This window comes from Rhinopithecus bieti, unplaced genomic scaffold (genome assembly GCF_001698545.2).
Source record: "Rhinopithecus bieti isolate Rb0 unplaced genomic scaffold, ASM169854v2 scaffold_11291, whole genome shotgun sequence".
NCBI lineage: Eukaryota > Metazoa > Chordata > Mammalia > Primates > Cercopithecidae > Rhinopithecus > Rhinopithecus bieti.
The window spans coordinates 1,770,248-1,790,609 of NW_016807158.1; the positions used below are offsets into that span (position 1 = coordinate 1,770,248).

A 20,362-nucleotide genomic window follows, 5' to 3' on the forward strand; every position below is an offset into this window, starting at 1 on the left:
GCACCCACCAACCTGTCATCCACATTATTTTTCCCAATGCTATCCCTCCCCTAGCTCCCCACCCTCCAATAGGCCCTGTGTGATGCTCCCCTCCCCGTGTGCATGTGTTCTCATTGTTCAACTCCCACTTATGAGTGAGAACATGTGGTGTTTGGTTTTCTGTTCATGTGTTAGTTTGCTGATAAACATTAATTTTTAAAGGTATATAAATTGAGATTTTACACCATAGTCAATAAAATCCTCAGGATAATTATAACGTTTTCCAAAAGACTTTCTCTTCCTTCTATATCATCATTTCAAAGTAATTATTAAAGGCAATGATCGGATATATCTAACGTGATAAACAGTGGAAACTTGTTCCTTCAAGACTCCACTCGCCCAAAGTTTCACTACTTTTTTCTATCTACACATAGGTAATACACAAATAAAGCTACTGTCAATGAGCACTTTAGTGGTTGTTTCCTAAATAATACTCCTACAATTTCTCTTAAGCATATGAATATTTGCATTTGCCATTTTACCTTTCATGTGTTTAGAGAATGTTTTTAAAGAAGTTTCATTACAAATATTGTTTTGGATATTGTGGATGTGTATTGTACACTATTTTGTCTAAAACATTTATTTTCTGTCTGGGAATGATACCAGAATCTTGTGCAGGCACAAGAAAAAAATTATGAAAAAATATTCAATGTATCTCCTGTTTTTGTAATACGATTGACAGTAAGCCTAGACCAGATTTTGTGACTAGTAAGATATGTCAAGTATAGAATAAGAAAGTATATTTCTGGTGTTCCTGCATACCAAAAAAATTGATTTTACATTTCTATGCAATAAATTTCTAAAGTATTTTATCTTTTATTTAATAAATGATGCTTAATTCTTTTTTGGAAATGGTAATTGGTGATTTAATTAAAACTTAAGGAGATACAGAAATAGGAACACAAAAGGAAACAAACTAATTGTCTGTCTGTTTAGAATTTAAAAGCAAATTCAGCCCTGACAAATATTTGGAAACCATATACAGCCATGACATTTTTCACAGATGTGATTTTCAGTTTCAAAAGCCTGCATTTAAAAACCTGTTATTTAAGATGACATAGTGTTCACTGCCATTCAGGAAGATGGCAGTAAACAAATAGGTTCTTGTTGTCTTTTTGTTTTTTGCCAAAGCAATAGCAGTCTCTTTTGTGTCACTAACTAAACTGACTCCCAAACAAAGAAGCAATTTAATGGGATTCCCAAAGCATGTCAATCCAGATTAACCCTGTGGCAGTTCTTCTTTTATGGAACATTTAGCCTCTGGAGTAGTGAATTGCTCGCCAAGAAACTTATAAAACAAATACTATTTGTAATATAAAAGTTTAGTTTTTTTCTCAGCCAATGTTTGTTTATATTGGAGGTAGTATGAAATAATGGGAATGACTTTGTAGAGTGAAAGAGTTATGTGACCTTGGGAATGTTAATTTGTCCAAGGATGCCTCAAAGTCTCGTCTATGAAACGTGGATAAACCAAACACTTTATCGGGTGGTGGTGATGTGAAGCAGGCATCACAGCAAACTGGTTAAGGACAAGGACTGCGGAGACAGTCTACATCCCATGAAAGTCTGAATCTTGTTAGTTTTTTTGACTACTGTATTCTCAGGGTTTAGAATCATTCCCAGGACATAATACATGACCAATAAACCTCTGTTGAATAAATAGAATCAAAGAGCCCTGGCTATGTCTGACTTTATGGCAAGTAGTTACTTCTAAAAGCTTCAGTTTCATAAAGTGAGGATTAAGTGAACGGAGTATAAATGCTTAACAGATGAACCACTGTTGTTAAGTTAACCCGAACACACCCTTAAAAAGGTAGGCACTTGATATATAATAACTCATTTGAATTTACATATTCTCATTTGAATTTATAATTAATATACTGCCTATTTCAAAGATAATGCTAATGAAGATGATGACATGAGTCAAAGAAACTACTGGTTTTACACAGTATTATACATTTAAAAGTCTCCTGAAAATTATGAAACATAAGACATTATTACTATTTTAAAGCATGTTTGGAAGAGTGTGTTCACTCAAAATTTAAAATTATGCTGCATAAAAATATTTTGTCAGCAATTCTCCTTTTCCAATTAAATGTCATTCTATAGGATAGAAGAAATCTGCTTTTATCAAAGGAAGCAGTTTGAGTAGTGTGGGAAACATAGTGGGCCCACTAGTTTACCAGGGTTGCTGAGGGCAGAAAAAAACCTTTGCCTCTTAAATGCAGAACCTCTAAACCGTCACCTCTTAAATGCAGAACTTCTAAAGGGCTGAGTCATATAACTATTTTGCAAGATCAAATAAACCAATAAATATTTCAAAACATAATTGCATAATAAAAGACAAGTAAATGGAATTGCTCGTTACCTTAATTCAAAACCTATACTGTTTAATATATGTCTTTTAAAACTACATATTTAAAATTAATGTTTCAGTGTAGAGTTCCTTTATATTTAGAAATAACTATTATATCTATCTATCTATCTATCTATCTATCTATCTATCTATCTACCAACCTATCTATCTTATACACAGAACCAAAGGATCATTCTCCTTTGTTTCACTTATTTTCTGTTTTGTCATGGTCTTCATTTCACAGGAGACAGACTTCAGCAAAGTCTAGTGAAAGGGTGGGATCTGCCAGAGGAGACTTTCATTACTCTAAGCAGCTCCCACGATATCTGCACAAGAGAAAAGTTTTTACTGATGTCAGCGCTTCTTCCCTCACAAATCTCTCTCATTTTTCTTCTCCTTTCTTTTCCCTCTGGTTTACCTTCCTCTTGTGGTATTCTACCTTTCCTTTAAAAAACATTTTTTCACTTATTTTTTAATTGATAAAAATTATATGTACTATTTTTGAAAATTGCTGAGAGTAGATTTTAAGTGTTCTTAACACACAAAAAAGACAAGTATGTGAGGTAATGCATATGTGAATGAGCTCAACTGAGCCATCCCACAATATGAACCTATTTCTACTTTCCCTTTCTATCAAGCATTCTGGTACATAACTGCTTCAGGACTACCTCTGAGACACATGGTGGCCTTGTCCTTAAGACATGTCTTATTGCTCAACCATGCTCCCTCCCTAGTCACTGTCTCCTGTTCTACAAGATCTGTTTGCAAGGGCCTTTCATAGTATGGAGTTTGTTAGTCCCATAAGAATTCTTTGTCATAGCAGCAAAGGTACTCACAGATAAATGACAGTGGGTGGAAATGTTGATTTAAATGTAATTAGGAAAGGAAGGAACATTCCAGGGCAAAGAGTGAAAACAGACAGGAGAAAATCAGTGAATACTAAAGAAAAAGGAAAGCACAGTAAACCATAGGCAGAGAGGGGGGAAACTGTAACGTTGTTGGTGAGATGGTACGGACATGAAGGACCAGACAAAAAGACACTGATTCACTGCCCGCTCTGTGATACCTGAGTTCATCACACTAAATCTTGAGGTTCAAAGGTAACCTTTATGAAGGACAGATGAATCACAAACTGGGGGTAAGGCAGAGGGTGTCTGGGAGCAGGCGGGCAGGAACGCCTCCAGTCTATGGAGGAACTTAAAGCAGGTGTCAAAGACTACCTCGATCCTGCCGCCTCTGTTAATCACTTTCCAGACACAGTCACTTCCACCATGACTCCAGGCTCCTTCTTTCACCTTATTCTCCCTCAGCATCAGCTCTTTCCCCACAGATGAAATTGTTTCCTCCACTTTGTTTTAATTTTCCACCTCCATCCATCTCTGCTCCTAATACTGTCCACCAGTCCTTCCCTCCAACATTAGGAAGATTAAAAAACAACAAACTCAAACAGCAGCAACAACAAATGCCACTCCTTTGCTTGCCTTTCAAAGCACTAATGATCCAGTGAAACAAAAACTAAGCAGTCATTTCCTGGGATTTACTAACTAATACATACTTCTCTAGTAGGGTCAGGGGTTTCCTCACCATTCCTAATACACCTAGGGACTTCGTCTTTGTAATGACAGCTCCCGTACCTGGACTGCTCTATCTACCCATTGCTAACTTTTCAAGTCTGTGTTATCTCACCTTCTCTGTGGTGACCCTTTTATATCTTAAATCTATTCTAAGCTTTGGCTTCCCTGAAGAGTATCACAAAATTCAGAAATTGTTGATCAATTGTTTATAACTATTTGTCTCTCTTCCCCATATTGTCAACAAGTTTGAAAGCAAGGACAAAATCTTACACATGTTTGAATGCCAACACTGGCTGACTGACAAGAGTCATAGAATCATTTTGCTAGATTCTCTCAAGCCCTGACTGACCCTATTTCCTATATACCTGGAACATAAGTTCTGTCTTCTGAAGTTCCTTTTCTTCATAACCTCAATACCTGATGCAGTTAAAAGAGGAAAGTTTACTTTACAATCATACACAAAAAAGGTTTTTATGATTGCATTACTGGAAACATTGTAAGAAAACAGTCTTTAATCAACTTGTCATGCTGCTTTCCTTTTATTATTTTCATATAGCCTTACTCCCCTTGTCTTATATAATAAAAATATGTATATCATCAACTTCCTTATTCTGAACATCAATTGTTCTGAACTTCTATTTTTGCCCTCATATATAAGATTTGTATTTTGAGTTCTGGTCTGCAATGATGTCATGCTGTCTTCATCAATATCACAATTATGTTTCTAGATATGATTATTTTTAATTGTTCACATTTTTAAACATTCTATTTTCCAATTAATTGATAAAAGATCTTTGATCAATTATCAATGATCTTTTATCAATTATCATTGATTATAGCAATAAGAAATAATGTAAGAGATTCTTATTCCTTTAAAAATTAGAACATTTTCTGAAAAGTGAACACTATTGATTCATTTTCTACAAAACACTGTTTCTCATCCATGTTGGAGTCAAGCAGAGCACCGAGTAATTATCTGATTATGTAGTCCCTTGGTTACATGTATCAGAGTTTCCAACTTCATGTGAGAATTAAATAATGGTATGTGGTAACATTTCAATTTCACAACTGAATTCTGCCTATAGAGATCTAAGTTATAAATCACTCCAGGTTGGAAAAGAAAATCCAGTTTTAATGTATTTTTTAAATAATCAGAGTTTTCATATTTTTATCCACTGTCAAAACTGAAAACTTCAGTTTCTATTATTTTCACTCTTTGAGGCTTCTACAACTTTGACAGGATAAGGCTGTTCATTTACATTGGTTTCCGTTTTTATTCTTACTAATGAACATTTTGGTTGTCTTGTGCACATCAACAACTTAATTTTGTGCAAAGATTTTCTATTTTGGAATTTTTGAAAAGTTGTTTTAATCCGAGAAGCTAAAAGAAAGCTCCCCCACATTAGCGGGCGCGGGGCTCCAAGCCCTGTAATGCCCAGCACTTGGGAGGGTCCGGACGGGCGGATCACGAAAGTCAGGAGAATCGAGACCATCCCGGCTAAGCACGGTGAAACCCCCCGTCGTCTACAAAAAAAACTAGGCAAAAAACCTAGCCGGCGACTGGCGGCGCCTGTAGTCCCAGCCTAGCTCGGGAGGCTAGACAGGAGAAGGGCGGAAACCGGGGCGAGCTGGCAGTGAGCGAAGATCCGCCCAGCAGCTCCAGCCTGTGACAGAGCGAGAGCCTCCATCTCAAAAAAAAAAAAAAAAAAAAAAAAAAAAAAAAAAAAAAAGCCTCCCCACATTATTAAGGATGTATACAAAAAATATATTTTTTAAAAATGTCCTAAAAGAAAGATTAGGTTGAGTATTACCAAGAAGTTCAGGATTTGCACTACAGTTTCCTTAGCAAGTCATAAAAATTGTAAGCAATTAATATAATGGAATATAGTAAAAGGAAGTATAATGAACTATACAAAGCCAAATTATTTTAGCGACATCTGACATCGGGGTCAAATGCTAAAAACATTTTCTTTGGCTGGGTGCAGTGGCTCACCCCTGTAATCCCAGCACTTTGTGAGGCTAATGTGGGTGATCACCTGAGCCCAGGAGTTTGAGACCAGCCTTGACAACAAGGCAAAGCCTCATCTCTACTAAAAATACAAAAATTAGCCAGGCATGGTGGCATGCACCTGTGATCCCAGCTACTGAGGAGGCTGAGGCAGGAGGACTGTTTAAACCCTGGAGGTCGAGGCTGCTGTGAGCTGTGATTGTGCCACTGCATTCCAGCCTGGGTGACAGAGTGAGACCTTGTCTCAAAGACAACCAACCAACCAACCAAACGAACAACATTAATATTTTTTATTTTGTGACCTATTACTTCAAATAGTTGCATTCTATTAAACTCCTGGACATAATGGTGAATATTCCTTCAACTAGCTTAGATAATAGGAAAAAAAATTTCATTTAGACAAGATGGGGGGCCTAGGAGGAGTCGAGTAAGCACTATCTCATGATATCTAGACTATTCCTAATTCAATAATAACATAACATGGAGATTTGTCTTTTTAGTCACAGTTATAAGAGATTGTAGGGTGCAATTATTTAATCCATTATTTGATTTATTTCTGTATTCTAGGATGCTTTATTGTGTTAAGGCACTATCCCATTATTCTCTCACAAATAAAAAAGATGTTACCAGAAGTTCATGTTTTTTTTTTTTTTTTTTTTTTTTTTTTTTCCCACGTCTAACTTGCTACATCATTTATATCCTGCTATGATCTTTTTGGCATTGTTGAAAGAAATGTATGAAACTCACTCAATGAAGTAGACTTCACCCTTCTCTGTATAGGCCATTTCCCAGTTATCAGGCAATGGGTCTGGTTCCTCATTGTCTTCAGGTTTAGTTGGCTTTGTGTCATCCATCTGCTCCTTCAGCTCCTCAGGCTGACTGTACAGTGGTGCAGGATAAGGCTGGGAGGGCATCTCCCCTGAGGCACCTGCACTCTTGTCTTCATGTTCACTGGATTCTGTAAGAGAACAAGAGCACATGGTTAGTCACTCCAGCCATGGTAACTCTGGACTGAGTATGGAGAATGCTGTACCAGGGAATAAACTCCATGAATAAACTCTGTGAAGGCTAACAGGAAACATTTCTGAAAAAGCATAATGATCACTAGGCCTATTTGAGCTCTCCTTTCACTCCTCATTGTCATCTATCTTTCAGCTAATTATTGTTGTTTACAGAATTGGAGGTTTGAAGGATGTAATGTAAGGACCATTTCACAATACAGGTATGGTGAGCAGAATGGGCCCCTGAAGATGTTCATATCCTAATGCCTGGAATATGTGAATATTGCCTTACATGGCAAAAGATGATCTGCAGATGTGATTAAGAACCCTGAGATGGGGGGATTATCTTTGATTATCCAGATGGCCTCATCTGGATGATTATGATTAAATGTAATCACAAGGGTCCTTAAATGTGAAAAAAGTAGGCAGAAAAGAAGGGTAAGAGGGAGAATTGACTACTAAATCATGGCCAAAGAGATGCAATGTTGCTAGCTTAGAAGATAGAAAAAGACCATAAGCCAAGAAATATTGGTGGCCTCTAGAATCTTGAAAAGGCAAGGATATGGATTATTTCCTAGAGAATCCAGAAAGAAACACAGCTCTGCCAGCAAGAAACACAGCTCTTCCATAGTTTCAGTTACCCATGGTAGACCATGGTGCAAAAACAGATGATTACAGTACAGTAAGACAGTTTGAGAGAGACAAAGACCACCTTCACATAACTTTCATAACAGTATATTGTTATGATTATTCTATTTTATTATTTGTTGTTAATCTCTTACTGCATCTGATTTATAAATTAAATTTTATCATAGTTTTTTTTTTGTGTGTGTGTAGTATATATAGGATTTGGTACCATTTGAGGTTTCAGGCATCCACTGGGGGTACTGGAGCACATCCCTCATAGCTAAGGGGAGCTACTGTACAACACAGCAAAACATACCTTAAGAGAAATGGTAACAGGCTTGGAGGAGAGACCCAAGATCCCCAACATATAAGCAGTATGAGTTCCAGAATGAGAAGAAGGAACACACAAGGAAGAAATAATAAGTCAATAAACAATAGAAGAAAATTTATCTAAGATGAAGAAACACCAGTCTGCAGATTGAAACAGTTCACTGAATCTGAGGCCAGATTAATGAAACATGCAGACACCTGGATACATCTAGTTGAAATCTCCAAACTACAATATTAAAAGGCAACTTTGGCAGCTTCCATACTGAACAGATGTGATTACTTATAAAGAAAAGAGGAACAAAAGAGCATCAGACCTTTTATCTGAAATACTCTAAGCTCAAAGAGAGGGTAACATCTATAGTAACTTGAGAGAAAAAAAGGTATAGCAATCCAAGAACTTAACTCTACCAAGATATTCATCTATCTGGGCAAAGATAGTCACTTTTGAACACGCAAAAGTTCTGAATGTATACTCTCCAAGTATCTTATCTGAGGGCCAAATTTGAAAAATTACTCTTACCATATCATGATGATTGAATCAGAGCAGAGATCTCAACATATGGGGAGAAAATAAAAGGTAGGAAGATGATATGGTTTGGCTGTGTCCCCAACTAAAATCTCATCTTGAATTGTAATCCCCACATGTCAAGGGCAGAACCAGGTGGAGGTAATTGGATCATGGGGAAGGTTTCCCCCATGCTGTTCTCATGGTAGTGAGTCAGTCTCACGAGATCTGACGGTTTTATAAGTATCTGGCATTTCCCCTGTTAGCACTCACTCCATCCTGCCATCCTGTGAAGAAGGTGCCTGCTTCTCCTTTGCCTTCCACCATGATTGTAAGTTTCCTGAGGCCTCCCCAGCCATATGGAACTGTAAGTCAATTAAACCTCATTCCTTTATAAATTACCCAGTCTCAGGTATTTCTTCATAGCAGTGTGAGGATTAACTAATACAGAAGAAGTAAATCCTGGATAATGTAGTTAAATGTAAATGGAAGATGATCACATTTCTGAAAATTTGTAGTATGTGTTAAAGACAGATTATAGAAAGAAGAAAAATACATGAAGACCTAATAAGACCATGGGTTTCAAACTTTATCTCAGGAAAGCTCAGGTTCTAGAAAGTGAAGAAAAGGTAGGAAAATAGAGACATTCTAAAGCTCGCATCGGTAGGCACTTCAGAGAGTGAGTATATGAGATAATTTTAAAGACTCATCCCTTTTCATGGGATGAGATTATTGGGCAAATAATTTGGTCAACGTGTAGGCTTAATTGTATAGGGGATATTTTTGAAATATCTCCTAATGTGTATGTTTACTGAGCTATTCACGAATTTATTTCCCCCCCATTTAGTTTTTCTGCTGTCAAGGACAAACCGTGAGTCTTATTTGTTGGGGAAGAGTAGAGCAGGTACCACCGAGAGAAAGTAATATCATTAGGGTAAAAGGAGGAGAAGTTCCTTAACTCAGAAACTAGAAGGAGAGCACTACTGAGATTCAGAGGGGCTGAAATGTAGTAAGAGGTAATGTGAGCATAAGGCAGCCATCTTGGAAATATAAAATTCTGCAATTGTTTGGGATCATAATGCCTACTAAAATAAAAAAATACAAATACACACAGACTTTGAGTTATCCTACTTTGAGAACATATCCTCTAGAAATAAAGGCAGTATTATATAACCATGCCTATATAATACTATTTTTGCAATATTGTTTGTAGCAGTAAAACCCTGGAAATGATATAAATGCCTATCAATGAGAATATAATTAAATAAATAAATAATGTTTGTCATTACCATGGAAACCTATGTAGTTTAAAACCAATGAATATCTATTGACCTTGAAAGGTGCTTATAATTGTTATTTGAAGAGTAATCTAAGTTGCAGAGAAATGTATAGTATTAATCCTATTTTTCTAAATAAGCAAATATTAAGGTCTCTAAGTGATATATAGTTATATGTCTGTATAAGCATGTATATAGACTGCAAGGATGTATAACAGATCGTCAGCTTTGATTAACTCAGGATAGTAAATTTGGATGGGGGTGGGAGAAGCTTCTTTTACATATCTTTGCCTTCATTGGGTATCTATTGTTTTCGTAACTTCAAAAGTTAATAGATTATCTAAATGAGTAAATTAGAATATCATCTTGGTGTCACTATTAATTTCATGGGCCAATTTTTCCCCTCTCTGCATCAATCTAGGAGAGCAATATTAAAGTATCTATTAGAAATTAGAAAACATAAGAACACTTTACAAGTTTTCACTGTGTTGCCCTTAAAAAGGAAATTAAGAATATAATATGGCCCTTAATGATATAGTCTCCTAGCTGATTCCTTATATAGATTTGAGCTTTGTAAATTTTGTAGGATAAAAGCAGCAAAAATAGGTACCACTGCTATCTTCAGATTCTCTTTTCTGTGGCATGTTTCAACATGTAATTATACATACTGCAGTATGTACATGGAACATACAAAACGTCATGCTGCACTGAAAAGTTCAAATGCAAATGCAAGGTCATGCTCTGAACATATTCAGTTATTCAATATTCAGTTAATCAATATTTATTATGCACTCAACCGGTGCCAGGCACTGAGGACAGAAGAGAGAACAAGAGATACATTGATCCTTTCTCTCATGGGACTCCAAATATGCTAAGATGTGTAGTCTTTATACAGTAATTTTAAGTGTTATGAGTGCTTCCTAAGGAATCTTATGTATATGGGATTTTCTGTATGTATAGTCATATAATCACAAATAAAGAGTCAGGGAAAACCTCTTTTTCAATATGCTATGAGATCTGAGGATTCTTTCAGAAGAAGGTAAGGGAGAAATAAATATATGAGGGCTGGATTAGGTGAGGCCCTATCAGGCATGCTCAGGATTTGGAAGTGTGTCCTGAGAGCAAAGATACTGCTATGTTCTACTGAAGTAGATGACAAAATTAGATTTTCGTTTCCCACAAATATCTCCTTAACTATTCCGGGGATTTGAGGGTGGCAAGAATAGATGTTCACAGAGCAGTGGAAAGTTATTTTTGTGCTCTCAAAAGTAATGATGGTGGCATGATGAAAAAATATTTAGAGGATAGATTTTATAACCTGACATGGTGGGTGGCAAGGCTATTCACTGAGATTGGAAACAGGGAAGGGGGAGCAGGATTCTGTGGGGTAGGGGCAGTCTATACATATGGTTTTGGGCACACTGAGTTAAAGGTTCATGGAGATGTCAAGTCAGAGAGTTCTTAGCTGGAAAAAAAATAAATCTGAAAGACAAGAGCATATGGCTAGATGGTACTACAATTTTAGCCACGAGTAAATGAAATTGCCAAGAGACAGTGTGAGAAGTGGAAACAAGAATCTGGATCAGCTGTCTGAGGAACTTCAACATTTAAGTCACTGAAAGAATGGACTGGTAAAAGGAGAAGAGGAAAGGGCGGCCATGGAAGCAATGAGAAAATTAAAAAACCTTCATGTTGCAAAAGTCAAGCAAAGGGTGTTGAAGACAAGACACTTCACTGTGGCAAAAGCTTCTGCACAGTCCAGCAAGACAAGGACATAAAATCTATAGAACCGAATGATGTGCAGATCACTGGTGACACTGGCTGCCAGCTATGGCAGCCTTTACATTGGAGTGGCTGGTGAAACCAGATTGGAATAGGTCAAAAAATGAATGAAAAGAAAATATAGAATTATCCTGATAGAGCAATCATTCAAGAAGCTTGGCTATGAACAAATGAACTTTCCTTCCACTGTGTAATACCATTAACTTCTCAAGAGAAATGTAGGACATCTCTTAAAAAAGGATCTAGTCTTTGGAGAAGTCTATAATCATATTTGTTGATGCATCAGAGATTACTGGGCAAAGTTCTCCCAGTTTATCTAATTCATCTGCTTATTCATCCATTTCTTTATTCTTAATTCTCAAGCATTACAGTAGCAAACACGAATTTAATATCTATAGTGTGTAAGATACTTGATAAGACCTTAATGGGGGAGAGTATAGACCTTCTTATCAGGTTACTGTGAACTAAGCTGAGAGGAAAGCAGTAAGTAGCACCCACCTCTCCCATCTTAACAAAATAAGACAAAAAAATGAGTAAGGCAAATAAAGATTCATAACATTCCCACATTTACTGTTCACAAAGGCTCATCTAGGGATGAGGTTTAATATGAGAATCAAGGGCTTCTGGCAAAACCCAGAGGACTAATTTATTCATTGGCAATGTGGAACCAGGGCAGGGCTTCCATGTAGGGGTAGAATATGTTCCCAGAAGGGCAAGGTAGAATGTTTAGAGGAAAAAAAGGGGAACTGAGCCAAGAAGGTCCAGGTTCGTCTTCCAAGTTGTATCACCCAGATAAATCCCTGCACCTCTTCTGGGCAGAGTGAGTAAAAGAGATGGTGGAATGCAAATTCAGTACTCTCCTAGACATTCAAGGCAACACGGAGGGGGTTGGGTGGAGAAGATGTGTCTCCTTCCAACTCTGAGCAACTATACAGAGTACTACAATAATGATTTGTTAAGTGATACTCAATGACATAAAATAACTGAATAAAATTTTCTAGGAAGACAGTGTAGCAATTAGAAACAAGAGTACCTAAAGCAGTTGTCTGAGGAACTCCAATATTTGTCAGTGAGAGGAGGAACTGGTCTTACATTTCCTGCATTATTAGAAACATTTATTTAGCGCCTACTAACCATCAGACACTAAGCTACGCAGTGTACAGTCAAGGAGAATGTGGTCCAAATGATATGTAATATCTTTCTAGGGCTTCCATAATTAAACACCACAAACTGAGTGGCTTCAATAATAGATATTTATTGTCTTACATTCGGGAGACTGAAGTCCTATATCAAGGCGTTGACAGGGCCAGCTCCCTCTGGAGGCACTATGGAAGGATCTATTTCAGGCTTCTCTCTTAGGTTCTGGTAGCTTTTTGGCCTATGGCAGCATAATTGCCGGCTTCACATGGTATTTTCCCTGTGTGCACATCTGGGTTCCAATTTCTTCTTTTTATTGGAAAAAAATTTCTTTCTTTTTATTGACACCAGTCATACTGGATGAAGGGTCTACCCCTACTTCAGGATGACCACATCCTAACTAAGTACATCTGCAACGATCGTATTTCCAAATAAAGTCACCATCTGAGATACTGGGGGTTTGGACTTCAACATACGAATTTGGGGGTGGGGGACACAATTCAACTCATAAAATGGTGTACTAGATCAGTTCATTTTGTAATCCACTGAACCAATATTTAACATCTCAAGGACTGCCAGTTAGTGTTTCATGCTATATCATATTTGTTTCCCTGATTAATATGGAGAATAGAAATAAACTTTGTTGCATTTCAGATAATGATTATTTCTTTCTTCTGCATTGGCTTAAATTTTTTAAAAATGACATATATTGGACATTGTGTAAGTAGTTAAGAAATTACCTGTTAAGAACAGAACAAACTAATAATGGGAGGGAAATAACCAGATCTTACATGCCAACCAAGCTTGCCTGTGTCAGCTACTCCTGCAAGTATTCCTAGTCCCATGCAGTGTGATGAGAAATAAGTGCATGTAAGCATGACCTCACACACATCATATATATGTCAGATCTGAGGTTTGAGAATCCCCAGACTATTTAAATTCTGACTAGGGAGAAGGAGCCAAATAACCCATGTACATTTTACCTTTTTTGTAGTGGTGTGAAGCTATATTTGATTAGGAAGTGACTAAGTAAAATTGTCCTTTTTGACTTCTAAGATGCATTTCTCAGTATGCTTTTATTGTTAAATTGAAAAATAGTCTTTTTTGGATGTGTAAAATATAATTTTTTCCTTATTTGCTGCTAAAATGAACAGACCTTATCAAACACTGACATTTTTTGTGCATTCCCCATTGTGTTTCTGTGTCTCTTAGATGTCTTTCAAACCAGAACAAGAATTTTTTTTCACTGACAATAAAAACAAAGAACATTTCAGTAAAGAAGAAACACCTCTTCTTAAAGAATGCTAAGGATGAAAAAATTGTCTATAGAACTAGGACTGTTAAATAGAATTCCTAGAAATTCTATAGAAACATTGAGGCACAAAACAGACATTTATAACATACAGTCTTATAAACAATGATCTACAAAAACATATTTTATTAATACCTACACTTTAACTGTTGTGAAGAATTAAGAAATTTAATTCCTTTCATCTTGCCTGCCCTGAGGGTTTTGTTGAATTCAGTAAATATAATTTTCTCCTTTCCTTAAGAAATTCAGAAGGGCTCAAATATCTGTACATAGTGCAGGGACTGAAAGCATTCAATTGGGAAAGAGTAAATGTATGTATTTGTGCCTTTAGTTCAGTTCTTATAAATTCTATGGTTCTGGTCCAGTCTAAGGTTTTAATATTACCAAAATATGCATAGTAGCCATTCCGTCTGCTTTCATGTTTATTGCCCTGCCAGTATCTAACACGTTGCCTCTCAGGTACAAGACCAGTGATAAATTAGAATGTCATGGTTTTGAATGTCCCCATCCAGTTTCATTAAAGAATAACCAGAAGCCAAGATAAAACTATTTCAAGAAGAATAATACATATTTTACATCTCACCCATATTTTCATTTGGCACGGTCTATGTATACAGTTAACACGCAATTTTCTGTAACTGCCATCTTTTGAAATGAGGGAAAATAATTGAAAGATTTGTTTTAAGGTAGATAGAAAATCTGTTTCTTTAAACCATCATAAAATTTGAATTTCCAAAATTTATTTTACCCTGTGATTTATATTTATAATGGCTATGTGACAACTTTTAAGAAATCCAATAATTTTTTCTCCTTGTCTTCATATTATTTCTTTGGAAGCAAGCATGGCTGGAAAACATTTAAGCTGAGATAAAAAATGGATCAGGGAACATCTTTGTAGTTCATAAAGAGAATAAGAATAATTTGAAATGTACAGATTTTTTATGTTTCCTTTAGAAATTCCCCGATAACAACAGTCTCCATAAGCAGTGGCAGAACATAATGATTAAGGCTAGTGCCAGTCCACCTAGGCTTGAATCTGTCCTTTAAAGTGGGATGTTGAACAAGTTATTTAATCGCTCTGTGGATACTTCAATTTTCTTAACTGTACAATGGGGATAATGAAGTTACCTACCTGTAAGGATTAGATGAGACTTATCTACAAAGTGCTTAGAGTAGTAAACTGCTAGAATATAGTAGGTGTTCGGTAAATGTTACATATTATTACCACTGAATTCTATTATTTATAATACTAAATAGAGTAGTTAAATTGGTCAAGAAATTCAAATGATTTCTGCCTACAGAAACAAAAGGTACGGTCAATTTTCCATAATTTTTAGATTAGAGGTTTTCAAAAAGCAATGCAAATGTCAGAGAAGGATATACATAAAGGTAGTATTTCTTCTTTAAAAGGTGTTTGCATCAATTGAGCTTTTCTTCCTCAATAGAGACATGTAATGGGGTTAAGTAAATTAAAGGAGGAGAAGCAATCCTCAGAAACCATGCATTCTGTTCCGAGTTCACTATTATATTCTCTAGAGTTCTGCATTTGCTTTTGTTGGGCACCAGGGGCTGCTACTGAGCTACAAACTTGGCATCACTTTGGCACCTTTGAGAGCACTGATTTAAAGCAGAATCAGAAACACAGCTCCCCAATTTTATATTGGTCCAAAGCTTGGTCTTCTCATATATCCCGGGGGCAACTTTGGCTTTCTAGTCTGCTTATAACTGACTCCTTCTCACTCTGGTTTCTACTCATTTGTGGTAGTGGCCACTGTGTTGGATGTGGTGGGGCTTAAAGATTTCTCCATGCTTTTGTGCAAACCCAACAATCCCATTAAAAAATGTGTTTGTTATATTGATCTAAGGTTTTATTGGATTGTGGTGGGAAGACTGTTTGTTTCACTGCTGGAAGCTGGCTTAGAATTTGAACCACAGGCTCTTGTAAATGAATCAACACTTCAGGGTTGATATTTGGACAAAAGAAAAATATCATCGTGTTGATTTTTATGTATGAGAAATTATGATTATTTTATTTCTAATATATAATTTGTAAACTTATATAATTGATTTTTCATCCTGGCTGTACTATAGATTATATTCTGTAACGAAAAGTGGAGGACACATTTCAGTGTCTTCAGAAAGGGAGCAGTCATGCATTCTACACGGCCAGTTGATCAAAAGAAGTCAAGATTGTCAATTATTGTGCAAGAATGCTCTTATCAGTTTTCTTACTTTTCCTAAACCTTCTAAAATGAGAACAATTCTAATATGGGTGCTAAAATATTTGTACATTGTATAGTGACTTTTTGCATATATATATATATATATATATATATATAGACATAGACACTATATATATATATAGACATAGTGAAACACACATGGTACAAAATCCAGAAGTACAATGGAGGAAAACAGTGAAAAGCAAGCTTTCCTCCTGCTGCTACTCTCAGGGCTCTAGCCATCAAGTTAGCAATAATAATTATCTTTGTGATCCTTCAGAGATTTTTCTATGCAAACTGATTATTGACTATTAGTCAGTTTTTGACTCTTCAGTGCTCTGAAGTGGTTCTAAGTGCTAAAAAAAAATTCATTATAATTAATATATCAGATATGAGTATAAAGAGGGGGTGGTCCTTAAACAGTGTGGCAAATATATCTATACCATATTTTTACAGATGTAAACAAATGCTTCCCTTTATTATTTGAGGCCAGGGAGAAAACATAAGTCTAGAAGCAGATATTAGAATTAGGAAAAGTTAGTGGTTAACTATGCTTCTGATTTTGGGGATGATACATCAATCCAGAAGGCAGAAATCCCAATCCTGTGAAGAAATGGTTTGTATATGTATTTTTTTAGAATTTATTTTAGTTTTGAGACAGAGTCTTGCTCCATCGCCCAGGCTGGAGTGCAGTGGCGTGATCTCAGCTCACTGCAACCTCTGCCTCCCGGGTTCAAGTGATTCTCTTGCCTCAGCCTCTCAAGTAGCATGGGACTACCACGATGGGCTGATTTTTGTATTTTTAGTAGCGACAGGGTTTGCCATGTTGGCCAGACTGGTCTTGAACTCCTCACCTTGTGATCCACCCGCCTCAGCCTCCCAATATATATGTAATATTTATAAGCAAATTAATTACATCTCTTCTATTCAGGAGTCTAGCCGAGGATATGTGAATTACTGATAATGCATATTTCATGCCTCGAAATTATTTTTCTTCTATATCTAAAACCCACAATTAGTTATAAATCGTTGGAAGTAATAAAAGAACAATATGGAAAATTACAAAAATAGAAAATTCAAAGTCTGTGGGTAGAAGGTGACATGGAAAATATTTCCTAAGATATAAAACTAAATTGAAAAGAATCACAGAAAGATTAGTAGAGGAAATTATTTTAGATTAACAGGGGAGAAGAAAGTATCTAAAGATATTTATCATAAAGAAACAAGTCCCCCAAATCCTTAACAAACTTTGGGGTGAAAAAACTGACACAAATGTTGACACACTTAAAAAACCACAGCAAGGTATGAAATAAAGAACTTGCACATACAACACTTCTTAGAGCTTGCCTTCAATTTTTTTTTTTTTTTTTTAATCAGGAGCATAGTATTATATAAAACATGAGGCCACTTTCTGAAGTTCCAGGAAATTCAAAGGAGATGAAAGAGAAAATTAGGAAGACTTTAAATTTGATCTTGATAATTCAAGAGCTATTCTTTGGGGCGAAATTGGAGTCAAAGTATTTTTGGATAAGAACAAAAGTCAAAGAGGGGTAAAACATCAGAATACTGTTCCCAGTGATAGAGTCACATAGAAGGAATGGGTGCTCGGAGAGACCTTATGCCCTCTTCAGAGAGAAAGGCCAGTCCTCAGCCAGAAATAGCTAGAGCCATCTTTGACAATAAAGTAGCTGGGATTCTGCACCAATAATCATAATCACTTTCCTGAGGGGAACTCTAAGAAACACAGGGACACAGGTGAAAATCACACCTACAGAGAATACATGATTGTGATTAGAAAAAAGCTTAGATTCTAAGAATGGCTGGAGAAACTGAAGAAACTTAAACATTTTCACAATTCCATGGGCTTTCTGTAATTGCCGGAGAAACCTGAGGTGCCATGCTGGTTGTTCTCGTTCTGCCTTCCCCACTCATGGATCAAATCTCCCTCACATACAAATTACGTAAATCTGCAGAGTAGTAGAGAAACACCCTCTCCAGAGGTTGAGTGCATGCAACGCTGAATCCGTTTAAGAGATGAAGAGGGCCGGGTGCGGTGGCTCACATCTGTAATCCCAGCACTTTGGTTGGGAGGCTGAGGCGGGTGGATCAGCTGAGGTCAGGGATTCGAGATCAGCCTGTCCAACATGGTGAAACCCCATCTCTACTAAAAATACAAAATTAGCTGTGCTTGGTGGCACATGCCTGTAATCCCAGCTACTTGGGAGACCGAGGCAGGAGAATTGCTTGAACCCAGGAGGCAGAGGTTGAAGTGAGCTGAGATCATGTCATTGCACTCCAGCCTGGACAACAAGAGTGAAACTCTGTCTCAAAAAAAAAAAAAAAAGGACTAAAGAGGTTCGCAGCCATTACTTTTAGTTTAACCGAAACGTGACTGTGCTTTGATTTAAAATGACACTCCTAAAACCAGTCATGATTTCCCTTATTAAAATGGTATGTTTACAATCACTATTATAATAGTTTGATTAATATTAATAGTAATATTACCATAATTATAAAATTATAATATTAATAGTAATATTGTAATTACAATCACCACAAACTCTTAAGTGATATTACTTTTTAATTACACCTAGATAATCAGAACATTTTAAAATTAGTGCAGTTATAACTTTCAAATAATTCTTTCAAGAAAAGATGGAATGGCCGTCATTTATGGATGGAATATCTAATTTTAGAAGGCTAATTTAAATTAGCCCCAGAAATTTACTCATTCAATGGAGAGATAAAACCCAGTATTCTGGGAACCAGATCATAAAATTAAGCCCTTCTCACCCTGCTCAAAAAAGATAAATATCTGGGTAGACACACAAATCGCAGTCTCTGTGAACCCACACAAAAATAAGCAGGGCATAGGCATTGGGGTGGTTTCAGAGTGGGGCATTATTCACAGGAAAACAGTGAGATTCACTAGGGAGGACATAATTCTTCTGACAGTGACAGGGTCTCATTCACAGAACCAGGACTGATGGTGCATGCACAGTCAGCGTGCCAAGCAGCACAGGACCTGGATGCGGGTCCCTAATGGTGAACTGAGATCATTGCCGAGGACACTCGGTGATCACATAAGGGACACTCTGTTTGCTCTCTGGGAGATGCAGTTCATTTGCACTAATTGCAGGCTGGGGGCCTGGAGAAGGCAGCTCTGTGTACACATACTGTATTCTCTTTGTTGGCAAAGGTAGCTCTCATGGGGCCCTGTTCCTCCTGGCATTGTGTGTGTGTGTGTGTGTGTGTGTGTGTGTGTGTGTGTGTGTGTGTGTATGTGTGTATTAACAGAGACATTTAAATGCTTTTAAAATATATGTGCATTTGTAATTCTTTGCACTAGGCTTACTAATAGCTCGTGAGGGGAAGCTACAAGATAATAGTGAATTACTTTCCGGAAAAGTTTAGCAGATAACTCATGAAGTAAAAGAAATCTAAGAAAGCTTAACCTAATTACTGTGGTTTGCAGGATCTTGCTTTCCTGAAGGAGAGTTCAATCTTTTAAAAAATCCAGTCGACTTATCTATTTATCATCTATCTATCTTTGGTATTGCCAAATCTAGGGAGGCCGGCTAATTCTCATCTCTAAGAGTATGTATTTTAAAATGCACTTCTGTATACTTTTTTTTAGTTACACAACTTTTGAAGGAATATAGGATCAGGGATATATCCTTCAAACTTAGGAAATACTGCATATTGAATATACTGAATAGTGTAAAATGAGCATGAAAGGAATGCAATCATGTTGATACTGTAAAACTGACATCCTCTAGAGATTAGACAAGATTGACTAAAAAAATAGATTTACTACGTACTTGAAATATTTAAAGATATACGCTAATTGCTGAACAGGTAAACAGAAAAGTAAAAGAAGTCCTTGTTTGGCCAGGCGCGGTGGCTGACGCCTGTAATCCCAGCACTTTGGGAGGCCAAGGCGGACAGATTACCTGAGGTCAGGAGTTCAAGACCAGCATGACCAACATGGAGAAACCCCATCTCTACAAAAAATACAAAATTAGCCGGGCATGATGGCAGGCGCCTGTAATTCCAGCTACTTGGGCGGCTGAGGCAGGAGAATCGCTTGAACCCAGGAGGCAGAGGTTTCGGTGAACCGAGATCACACCATTGGACTCCAGCCTGGGCAACAAGAGTGAAACTCTGTCTCAAAAAAAAAAAAAAAAAAAAA

At 36.8% G+C, this 20,362-nt stretch overlaps 1 protein-coding gene across 2 annotated transcripts in view; it reads right to left on the reverse strand.

Annotated features, from left to right (window-relative positions):
• MAGI2 (membrane associated guanylate kinase, WW and PDZ domain containing 2) overlaps positions 1-20,362 on the reverse strand; it is a 1,515,811-nt gene that overhangs the window by 508,252 nt on the left and 987,197 nt on the right. For both annotated transcript variants that reach the window (XM_017880419.1, XM_017880418.1), the window contains exon 5: positions 6,725-6,935. In XM_017880419.1, coding sequence (XP_017735908.1) covers positions 6,725-6,935 — 211 coding nt within the window. The remainder of the gene's footprint in view (positions 1-6,724; positions 6,936-20,362) is intronic.